This window comes from Scatophagus argus, chromosome 11 (assembly GCF_020382885.2).
Source record: "Scatophagus argus isolate fScaArg1 chromosome 11, fScaArg1.pri, whole genome shotgun sequence".
NCBI classification, from domain to species: Eukaryota; Metazoa; Chordata; class Actinopteri; family Scatophagidae; genus Scatophagus; species Scatophagus argus.
In genome coordinates, this window is record NC_058503.1 from 24,337,341 (window position 1) to 24,349,605 (window position 12,265).

Consider the following 12,265-nt stretch of genomic DNA (forward strand, 5'->3'; position numbering starts at 1 on the left):
GATGGTGCCCAGAACTTGTTTTCTGTTCTTCTTGGTTTTCTTCCATGTCCTACCGGTCACTGCAATTAGCTATTATTAGCTATTGTTTAACAATTATAGTTTAGCAATTATAAAACCTTCATGGATTAAAATTCATATATTCATAATTCAGAAGTCTACTAAAGGGGTGTGTTCCATACAACATTCCTGATCCTTCCTGAATCCATCCAGAACTAAACCAGTACTAAGACAGCTATACAAAACTAATCTAATTAAGGACAGAGCTGAAGTGTATAACTGAACTAAACTGACTAATTAAACTAATTTTGCTGCTGTTTGGTTCATCTGACAGAAAACCAGGAGGAAGCCGAGGAAGAGGATGAAGGTACAACGTTCAGACTTCCTGTTTACATTCAATGATCTGAGATGATGAGATGTCAACTGATTAAACTTCTTTAACACATGACTGCACAAACATACACAAACACAAAAGCAGAAGTTACACAAGATGACTTGACAAAATATGACAGCATGAAGTAACATTAAAAGACAACTTGAAATTTGACAACATAACACATCACAACATGACACCATACCTTAGTATATTGTGGACTTGACATGACTACATGACTTGACAACATGTCACAAAATGAAATGACATAAGACATAATGACGATCTGACAAGGTATAACAAGACATGACCTGACAACCAAACGACATGATTAAGCACCAAATAATCTAAAATAATGTGACATAGCAAAAATATGACAAAACAACACAAAGTCACATGATATGAAATAATATGCAATAAGACAATACGACATGTGGCTTGACTTGACATACAACATAACATGAAATGAAAACCTGGGACAATGTGACAAAAAATGACAACATGACACTACACATATACACTACATGAAATTGCAAAACATTAAGAAGCATGAAATGGCACTATACAACATGCCATATGATCTAACCCAACATGCCCTGATATGATATGATAATATTAGATATTATTATAATATGTGAAATACTGCAACATGATATAAAAGATGAAATGAGCACAGCGTGACATGATTTAGTATAACATGATAAAACATGACAGTACTTAGGTCATACTAGTGACCTCTGACCTCTGTTTTTCTGTGTCAGACTCAGAGAAGGAGCCAGACTACAGAGACGTGACCATCAGAACAGACGTGAAGGTGAAGGAGCTGTATGATGTGGAGGAGAGGCTGGGAACGTAAGGCTCTGCCCACTTATCCTCACCCACAATGCACCTTTGTTTCCCTACACCCACTGATTTTCTTTGTTCAAACCATTTACTGTATGTAAAGATGGATGATCTAAAGTGCAAACATCTGGATGCCCCCTGGTGGCTGGCTGCAGTACAGCTCATAATCCCCTCACCCTCCATGGTAGCAGTTGGAACATGAACCAAACTAAAACTCAGAAAAGAATTGCACGTGAAATAATTTTTTCCCAGAGATGGTTTCTGTCATTTTGGGTCATTGTTATCACACTGGTGTTTGTTAAAGTATTCATTTTTATGATCATTTTGGTTTTGATTAGTTATTTGATAAAAAGGGGCTGAAAAGCCATGACTGACAGCTGAGCACTGCTCAGATGGGTGTATGGGCGGGAACTCGATACTGCAACTCCACCTCCTGATCACTACTGCACAGACTCTGGCTCCAAATGACATCACCAGAACAAGATGGCAGCACTATCAGGGATGTTTTGGCTTCAATTTTGTACAGTGGAGGGAAATGGAGAGATGCAGCGGCCATCTTTATATATGTCAGTAATTCAGACAAACAGTTTGAGTTCATAAAGCTATTGAGCTACTGAGTCAATGCAGTACTGTTCTGCAAAAAGTAAAATACATTAAGTATATATTTGATTGAGGTTTTTTAACATCTGTTTCTCCCAATAAAAAATAGAAGGACATAAAAATGTGTAATTCTGTAAGTTATGAAAACAGAATATAAAGTCTGTAGTAAACAAATGACCTCTCTGTTACAGGGAACTATACAACTAAAGGAAGAGAGCGATATCAAATGTTAGCAATAACTGCAGTCAAGCTAAAACCATGTACTTATTGCTTTTTGCTTTCTTGGCTGTAACGAAAAGTGTTCACTTCGATAAACAGACATTTTGAAAACAGCTAAAGTCCTGCTAAAACTAAATGGTTAAACATATTTCAGTCACTTCTAACTCAGTTTAAGTTATATACTCTAACTCGAAGTTTGTTTTCTTGAACAGACAGAAGAGGTGAAAGGCACGTTATTTTGTAGATTCTGAATTATGTTGGTCTGTTTCTGGTGAGATAATCAGCATGAAAGGCAGGAAATAAAAGGAACTCATTTCTGTTTCTTACGTACTTCTGTACTAACGTCTTTCTGCTTGTTTTTTTATGTCTGAATCTGACAGTATTTTACGAATACAAATTTTATGATATATTTTAATGAATTTATTTATTTATTTATTTCTGTGAATATGATACTACAACAGTTTGCAGTTTTTTTCTGCTATTGTTAATTTATTAATCTGTTGTTGTCAATCTGTGAGGTTTTGGAACTTCCCAGACTGATTTAAATTTTGTCACACTAAAATGTATTTTAATGGTTGTTAAGGAGGACTAAGGACACTAAGAGTGTTGTGTTTCTGTGACAGTGGGAAGTTTGGTCAAGTCTTTAAACTGGTGGAGAAGGCAACTAAGAAGGTTTGGGCAGGAAAGTTCATCAAGGCGTACTCGGCGAAGGAGAAGGAGAACGTTCGGCAAGAGATCGGCATCATGAACAGCCTCCATCACCCCAAACTGGTCCAGTGTGTCGATGCCTTCGAGGGCAAGTCAGACATCGTCATGGTCCTTGAGATGTACGTGACTGTGATGTAGCAACAACTTGTTCATCTCCCTTTGGTTTCACATAAAGAAAATAACCATTTCTTTCATTTCTTCCTCTTGACATTTTGTTCTCAGGTTTGTTCATCATTTCATTTAATCACGAGTTTCTGAATACAGAGAATCTCTCTCAGAGGTCGCTAACTATCAGTAAAAGCAACAGTTCAAAATTTAGTGAAATCATCTCTCTCCAAGATGTGCAGATCCTCTCATGTCTCTACACTCAGTGTGAAGCTACAGTCAGCATTTATGGGACATAAATGTGTGCAGAAGGAGAGGAAAAGAGATTCCAAGTGATTGAGTTTATTTCAGTTATAGGTAAAGGTGAAAAAACAACTAATTTTTTTAAAACAAAAAAGCCTCCACAGTAGCAACAATCACAATGCTAGTTTACAGTAACTTAAAAAAGCCCTGCATCATGTAGCTTACATACAATATAATTTGATTTTTTCACAATGGTGATGCAATATTATGAGCTGTCATAGCAACAAGATGTTTTTGCTGTGTAGGATCTCCGGAGGTGAACTCTTTGAGCGGATCATTGATGAGGACTTTGAGCTGACAGAGAGGGAAGTGATCAAATACATGCTGCAGATCATCGACGGAGTCAGCTTCATCCATAAACAGGGCATCGTCCACCTCGATCTCAAACCTGAGAACATCATGTGTGTCAACAAGACCGGCAGCAAAATCAAACTCATTGACTTCGGCCTTGCCAGAAGACTGGGTAACCAGAGTTATTAATTCAGCGACAGTGTAGATCCACACCTGAGATGTTCTAAAATGCCCACCCCAGCAATTATTCCTTACTGATTGTCTGATCGAATGTTTTCAAATCTTTTCTCTTTTTATCCTCAGAAAATGCAGGCACTCTAAAGGTTTTGTTTGGGACTCCAGAGTTTGTGGCTCCAGAGGTCATCAACTATGAAGCCATCAGCTATCCCACTGACATGTGGAGTATAGGAGTCATCTGTTACATACTGTGAGTGTCTACATTAGTTTCGTTTAGCTTCTTTTTGTCTTATGTCATTTAGTTTTAGCATTGCTAACCTAACCTCAATTTTTAGTTTGTATTTTGTTCAGTTAACTTGTTTTGTTTAGCATAGCTTAGCTTCATTTTGTTATTTTTCTTTGGATAACTTCTTTTAGCTTAGCATTATTTAGTTTTACTTTATTTGGTCCTTTTTTCTTCGCCTTAGATTTACTTGATTTCACTTTGTTTGCTTTTATTTTCCTTGGTTTAGCTTTGTTAAAGTTCAAGATGGGCCTTTTTTGTTTTGCTGCTTGCATTCCACCGCAGTTACACTTATTTTAGCTTCTTTTCATTAATTTGGCTTTTTGTTAGTAACTTAAATAGTTTAGTTATTATATAAATAACACTTAAGCTTAACCACTGCAGAGTTTGGCTTCTTTTTTATTTATTTCATCTCCCCTTTTTATTTTTTAGCTTAGCCTTCTCACAGTTTAGTTTGGTTCAGTTTGTTTCACTTCAGCCTGTGTCCTTCGTCCTCTCAGGCTAAGCGGTTTGTCTCCTTTCATGGGGGACAACGACAATGAGACTCTGTCCAATGTCACCTCGGCCAGCTGGGACTTTGAGGATGAGGCCTTTGATGAAATCTCTGACAACGCCAAAGATTTCATCACCAACTTGTTGAAGAAAGACATGAAGTAAGAATGTACTTGTCCACTCCCAGCTAGCTTAGGGGGCTATACCGAGCATGTTATTTTAAATTGTATGTTTAATTTTCATTTATTGTTCAAACATCTAAACAACAACACAAAACAGCACTGTTAGATGGACATGAAATCATCCAACACTACAAACCTATTGCACTCACACATATGTTTTTCCAGGTTTAGTGAGCTAAATGTTTAGGACTGACTACTTTCCAAACCGGATGAAATCCCAGGGTCTGTTAAGTAAGTCAGGGTGAGTGTATTAGCAGTTAACTTAGCAGCTACAGTAATTTATACTCTTGCAGTGAGTCCTTAATGCGCCTCATCGACAAAGTGGCATAAAATGGAAATACTCAAGTGCCTTAATGTTGTACTTATTTACAGTACTTAAGTAAGTGTACTTAGTTACATTCCACTGTGGTGTGTGTGTGTGACAGGGCTCGCCTCACCTGTACACAGTGTTTTGAACATACCTGGCTGAAGCAGGACACCAACACCATGAAGGCCAAGAAGCTCTCCAAAGAGAGGATGAAGAAGTACATCCTGAGGAGGAAATGGCAGGTAAGCAACAACAAGAGGACAGAGACATGACACAGCATGATTATACCATGACACAGCAGAACATTACACTGTCACAGGGTGACAGAAAAGAAAAAAAAAATAATCTGAAAACAAACAACAAACCCCAGTGAAAGAGAAAATAGAGCAGGTTAAAAGAAAAACACTTTCAGAATGATTGTTCATGGCTCACAGTACGGTGATAATGTGGTTCTTTCTTATTATGTGGCAGAAAACAGGTCACGCTGTACGAGCCATCGGCAGGCTGTCATCCATGGCCATGATGGCTGGAGTCAGCGCCAAGAAGGGCTCACCCACTGAAGGTACAAACAACTCAAGGAGAGTAAAAAGTGTGTGTCTGAACAGTGAATGTGGATGATGCACTGACAGCAGGTTGTATGTGATTTTCATACTGAATTTCGAATATCTGAGTGTCATATCGACTTGTAATGAAGCTGCATTCCAGGCCTACAAAGTAAATGTAGAAAATGAGATTTACCTGTATGTTAGAGCTTCATGACAGGTGTGTCTCACCTGTTCTGTTGTTTGCATGTGAACTGTGTAAGTAGAAGTATTGGAAATGTTGTTACTAAAATTTAAGCTACGAGACGACTATTTGTATTTTCTGTGTTTTGCATAGCCACTTCACGCAGAAGCAGCAGAGTACATCAGTGTGTTGAATTTTGACAGGAGCTTAAACTGGAAAAGTATCTGAACACCTGACTGTTGGTAACCTCAGAGTGAAAAACAAGAGTTCACTAATCGGTTAAAAGATATGAAAGTTTTGACAGGAATCAGAGCATCTGCAATCGTGTGAGAGAATCATGTTTGCTGTTTGTAAGGAAAACTGATTACATCACTAATCCATGTTTAAATTAATTCTCATAATAGTCAAATAAGTAAGTTTTATCAGGTTTTAAAAATCTTCAACATTTCATTCAGGGACACAGTGAAGTATAAAGTAGCAAAAATGGACAAATTCTGGCAAAGTACAAGTACGTCAGCAAAGTACTTTGGCAAATGTAGTTAGTGTGTTTCCACCATTGACTTTAATTTGTACTTTATTCCTGTGGAGTGCTGTTGCTCTTCTGACTGTACAGAAATTTACTTCAATACCATACAATCATTACATTTAATAAATATGGATCTGGTTAACCAAAACATCTGTATATTTCCAGAGGACAACCAGTTCCTGGAGTGTTTAGAGTATGAACAGAAGACAGAGTGCAAGCCGACTTTCAGCACCGTCATCAAAGACGTGGAGGTGGTGGAGGGCAGCGCTGCTCGCTTTGACTGCAAGATTGAAGGTATGAGGGCTAACATGAGGACGGGACACATAAAGAGAAAACAAGGATAGAGACAGAAAGCACAAGGACAGACCGAGAACACAGAAAACATAAGGACAGAGACAGAAAACAGACGACGGATTTGGGCTTGTCGATGCTTGACACCATTGTTGGCCAACACAGTTTGTTTAAACGATTGAGTTCTGTTTTCACTTACATTTACACAATGTCACAGATTTTTTTAGAGTCAGGGTTGTGAGTGGTTGTACTGGCAGATTTGCATGTCATAGAAGAGTGAGGTATTGGCCTTGGCGGTTGGTCTGTGCTTATCTCCTCTAAGTACTGAACTTGGGTCACATGATAACAGAGAGTTGTATATTTTAACTGTTGTTTTATTTGCCCATTGTGATGTGGTTGAAAGCTCTGGAACAAACTTTGTTAGTTTATGGATAGTTTGGACATTTGATCGACTAAATGACAAACAGACAGTGAGGAAGAAAACAGTAAGAAGCCGCAAAGTCTTCTCCTTGTGTGTGTCTCCAGGTTACCCTGACCCAGAGGTGGTCTGGTACAAAGACGACCAGCCGATCAAAGAGACCCGACACTTTCAAATTGACTATGATGAGGAAGGAAACTGCAGCCTGGTCATTTCAGAGGTCAGGAGTCAACTGTTGTACTATTTAATGGATCTGCTGAGTGTCATTGTAACATCACACTGACTTTCTGTCTTCAACTCACACCTCACCTGTTACTCTCTCAGTGTCAGGACACGTTTTTTAATGAATAAATAAAATGAAATTGAAGTGAGGCCCATATTATCTGAGTCTGTGTCTCCAACAGAGGTGATGGTAGTCTCTAAACTGCAGCCTCCTTAACAGCAAATATCATGTACACCTAGGATATATCACCACCTTCTATGAAGCCTCTGTTCGCCATCATCATGCCGCCACCCACATACTCTGCAGAACCTTCATACCCCACATACACCTCATTTTATACATAACACACAAAAGGAATGAATGCATTTTTTTAATTTGTGGAAGGGCGTGTTCAAGCTGGGTTGAAATGGGTTGTACAGTCCAGGTATCAGCATTAATGATACCTCCAGTTCTTTTAGCTGTCCGTTGGTTAGATAAGATGAGATGAGATTATTAGTCCCACAGTGGGGAAATTTGCAGCAGCACAAGGATAGCAAAATAAAGGTGCAGGTAAATCGAGTAAAAAATATTAATATAATATAAAAATAAGGGGTTATTTACAGTTTTTCTTTGAAGAAACCATACAAAAACACAAGATACACACACACGACATGTATATATGAGTATTTTTTAAAATTTTTAATTTATTGGCAGTAAAAGTTACTGTATTGCACTAAGAGATGGGGATAATTGCACGATGATTTATTGAGGTTCAGTTTGTGGTGGGTTCTGCTGGGATCAGAGCTGGTTGTACAGTCAGCAGGGAGGACAGTTCAGTTCAACAACAGTGCTGCTTTGTGCGTGCTTTAGAAAAGATAACACATTTCAATAAAAATCAATAACACATACATGAAAGTGAACAGAGACAGTGTGGTTGATTTTAAAGTGTATTTTATTTTTTAATGTAGGTTACAGATTGGATAACAGACTTTTCTTTTGACTGCATCAAACTGTCAGCATGTTTTTGGATTTTGAGGGTTTTCTTTTTTTAGACATAGTCACAGTTCAGTCAGGTACAGGTGTGTTGAAACTGAACTGTTAGTGTTAGCGGGATCGTACTACGTTCTCCTGTTCTAGATAGTTTCAACCCGTGCACATGAGTCTGAACTTGCAATACTCTGCACTGAGCTACATTTACAGAGTTTTTAATGTCAGCATGTCATATCACACAACAGCTTTAAGACACGGGTGTTACGAATGACAGTAACAGTGTCTTGATACCTGCAGGTGTCAGGTGACGATGATGCCAAGTACACAGTGAAGGCAGTCAACAGTCTGGGGGAGGCAACCTGTACTGCTGAGCTGCTAGTGGAGGTGATGGCTGGAGAGGAAGAAGAGGAGGAGGAAGAGGAGGAGGAATGAAACAGTGCTGGTCTGTGTTCCCTCGGCCTGTCAGACCTGAGCAGGAAAACCTACCTACATATAACAGATCATGTTGCTATTGGAGGAGCAGGTGAACGAGGTTTGAGATCAACACTTAATGATCAGATGCCAAAATTCACCCATAACCACCAGACAATATGATTTCTTTTATTCATCATAGAGCCAAACCTCACCCACCTGACACCTGTGAAGAACACAAGCCCTGCCCCCCTCAGCTAGCCTCTATTCATTGGTGGATTTCCTCTTACAGTTTATTTCAGTGCTCTTACGTATAATTGAAACAGGATACTTGGGTTTTCTGTCCATTCTTCGATAATATTTCAATATCTTACAATTTAAAATAAGATCTGACATCAGTGAAAATTACTTTGTGCACTTTTTGACTACCAGTGATGCTACTGAGCAATGTTTTAATATATTACATTTAATGCACACACAGAACAGCTGCTGGTGTTAGCATGTCTGGTGATGAAGAGTATGGCTGTTAGCTCACAAATGATGATCCAAAATATTCAAAAATGAGCTCTTTATGAGAAACCGAATGTAAACACAAACTTTTGTTTGTTAAGAAGAAAACTCTTCAGGGAACCTCAGCAACAACAACTACTCCAGTGAGAAGAAGCAGCACAATGTCAACAAATTGTGGGAGTTGTTGGAAGAATTATTATATCTCTGACAAAATTATGGTGATAAACATTTATGTGAGAATATGGACTTTAGATCTGAGAATCATGTTTCAGCTCTATACTGAAGACAATGACAAAAAACCTCCATGAGGAAACACACTGATGAAGAGTACACTCTGATACAAATGAAATATGGAAATGTTGTTTCATCAAAGGTATAATTAACATTTATCTCCCAGGGAAAATTCATCAAAGGGCGATGTATTAGTTGTTGTGGGGCTTCAGCTCTCTGTATAACTGAACCGTGAAAAATGTACTGTATGTGTTAACAGACTCTCTGTGGCCGTCCAAGTGAACAAAACAAAGAGGAGTTCGGTCGCCTAACAATAAAGTGGCTTACTGTGATACAAGTTAATCCATGTAGCGAATGACCAACAAGGCAAAAGATACCCAGAAGTGGTTTATGATGTTAGCACTGCAGCTAATGGTGCGATGAAGACAAATTAAAACCCCTAACCCACATAAAGATGATCCACTTTACTGATAATCTGTGTGATCCTGAGTATGGTGATATTAAACGCCACTTGAACTCAGACAGCTAACTGTGTTTGTTAATGAACATTAGCTAATTAGCAGCAGAGGCTAAAGCTGTGAGGGCTGAATAAAGACCATTTGAATCAATCAGAGTAAAACTGAAACAGACTCAGTAACTCAGATCAAATAAATTGATGTTTAAAAAAAAACCCCTAATGGATTAAATTCAAATAAAGAAAATGCAGAAAAAATAGAAAAAAATAATAAAAAAATAAAAATAGATAGAGAGCTACCTTGCACTTGCAAGCCAGTGTCAGCCTAAAGACAAAGACTAAAGAACTATAAAGTTAGCTTTCTAGCTAATGCACATTAACCCACATTAGCATTAGCCAGGGCAGTGAGGACTGATTTAAAACAGCTTTAAATCGTCTGAATACAGTTTGTAAGGAAAAGTTAGGGTAACCCCCTAACCGTAAATAAAAATAATGAATGCAGTTGTAAAGCTAAAAGCTAAAGAACTATGCCAGATAGAGATCTAGCTAACATTGTTTCGCTAACATTAACCTAAGCAATGATAGCTAACCAACTTATAAACATACTCAGTGTAACTTTATGTCACCATGACAAATGTGAAGAATTCATTTAACAATTTGTACACAATGAGTGAGCAAAAAACAGTTAGCTTCTTAGCTAATGTTCATATAATCCACCCACTCAGTGATATTGGCACAGTTGTCAGGCTTGTTAGCCACAGACATTTTTATTCTATTTGAATTTTTTAATGTTATTTATTAGCAGTATTTTTATTTTGTTGTCCACCGTGCTAGACTCATATTTAGTTTTTGTTCTTCTTTGATTGTGAAACAGCACCCAGTTAAAGTAATGTGTCATCATTTTGGTACACAACAAACACATAGTGAAAAAATTCACCACAGTGCTTTTGGGTAATGATCCTTCCCCAAAGTCTCTTGTCATTGCTACTTTGCGCTGCAAAAACAAAACAAAAAAAGTGGACACAAGCCACCAAATGCCTTAATTAATGCTAATGTGACCCAACTCTGTCAGTACAGGGTGAGTGACGACAGCCATGACACTAACTTCTATAACAATAACCCATTTTGTAGTCAGTAACCCAGCTGCTCCCTGTTCAGCTGATAAATGATGAATCCCTCAGTTTGCTCTTTTCTTCTGTTTGAGCACTTTTCTTTCTGTTTGTTTGTATATTTGACTCCGACAGCAGTCATCGTAAATCAAATACAGCTAATATCACCTCAGCCTTACTTTGTTAGCCTTAAAGCAAGACAGGGACATTTTTAATGTCAGTGTGAGTGATTTAAAACATTTCTACCAGACGTTGGTAAAGTTGTGGGACAAAAAAAGTAATTTTTCCATTTGGCTGCCAGAAAACAAAAGTCAGTGGTGTATATCACAAATATTACAGAAGATCTTGGAATTATGAGACTCAGTGTTTCAGATCTTATCCTATGGTTATGAAATAGAAATGTTGTCACAATAAAATCTTTTCTCATAGTGACAAGATTTGTATTTTGTCGTTGCAAGATGAAGACAAAATGAAATTATAAGATACAGGTCTGATAATTTGGATCTGGACATGGATCTAATAATTGTGAGATAGTCTTGTAATCTTATTTCAAGAGATGACCTTATATTTACAAAATTGTACCTCAAAATTAAGGAATCTTGTCTGATAAGATAATTCCTGTTAATTATTTTATTCTTGTTTTTGGTCACAATGACATCGACATTGTATCTTTGAACATTTTCTTGCCACATTCCAGCTGTTTGTTTGTGCTTTAAAACGTTTGTTTCAAGGCTTCAAAGGCTGATTCAGCAACTTTCAACAAAAAAAACAAAAAAGAAGCTTCTTTAAAAATTCACAGGTGTGTGTTTGCGTGTGATCATCTGTATTGTTCATGTTTAACCCTAAAACCTTACCTGGGCCTGTTAATGTTTTTGTTGGTTTTGAGAATGTTTTATTTTTAGACTTATTTAATGCACAGATTCATAATTATAATATTGTCATTTGATCTTATGTCTTCTTGGAGATCTTATGACCAGCACCAGCACTATGACCAGTCACAGTTATCTCCCCCCGACACACATACACACACTAAACCAAGCAGTGGACTCACTCCTATACTGGTTTGTTTTGTATTAGATGTATGTGGATGATATTTCTCTAATTTTTCTAATTATATATCAGATTGATGAACTGCAGATGACATGTATGAGAACACTACAACTGTAGTTACTCACAAATACCAAATAAATTTATCACAAAACCAAAGACCAGCGGTGGTGTGTAATGTTTGGAGCTAACAAAGAAATATTACCAAGCACCTATTTTATTTTATCTATTTATTTTATTATGATGTCTAAATGTAGAAATACACAGCTGTGTTTTCAGCAGTTTTAGTGATACAAATGTTTATCCTCCTGCAGGTTATTATTGATACATCACCTGTTATTAGTTTTTAAAAACAAAGCTTTTTATAAGAATTGACCCACATGTCATGTTTGTGTTTCTAAAGAATCTCAAACAACCAACATTTTGCTGTTTATTGATTAGTCCCAAGTATGGGAGTCTGCTGCTGCCAG

The 12,265-nt window shown here is 37.5% G+C and overlaps 1 protein-coding gene across 2 annotated transcripts in view; it reads left to right on the forward strand.

The window, feature by feature from the left end:
- Positions 1-11,954, forward strand: part of mylka (myosin, light chain kinase a) — a 51,474-nt gene extending 39,520 nt beyond the window's left edge. For both annotated transcript variants that reach the window (XM_046403605.1, XM_046403606.1), the window contains exons 25-35: positions 332-364; positions 1,132-1,222; positions 2,656-2,859; positions 3,394-3,611; positions 3,743-3,866; positions 4,400-4,552; positions 4,999-5,122; positions 5,352-5,442; positions 6,298-6,426; positions 6,949-7,061; positions 8,331-11,954. In XM_046403605.1, the coding sequence (XP_046259561.1) occupies positions 332-364; positions 1,132-1,222; positions 2,656-2,859; positions 3,394-3,611; positions 3,743-3,866; positions 4,400-4,552; positions 4,999-5,122; positions 5,352-5,442; positions 6,298-6,426; positions 6,949-7,061; positions 8,331-8,465 (1,415 nt within the window). In that variant the 3' untranslated portion in view covers positions 8,466-11,954. The remainder of the gene's footprint in view (positions 1-331; positions 365-1,131; positions 1,223-2,655; positions 2,860-3,393; positions 3,612-3,742; positions 3,867-4,399; positions 4,553-4,998; positions 5,123-5,351; positions 5,443-6,297; positions 6,427-6,948; positions 7,062-8,330) is intronic.
- Positions 11,955-12,265: the final 311 nt, after the last annotated feature.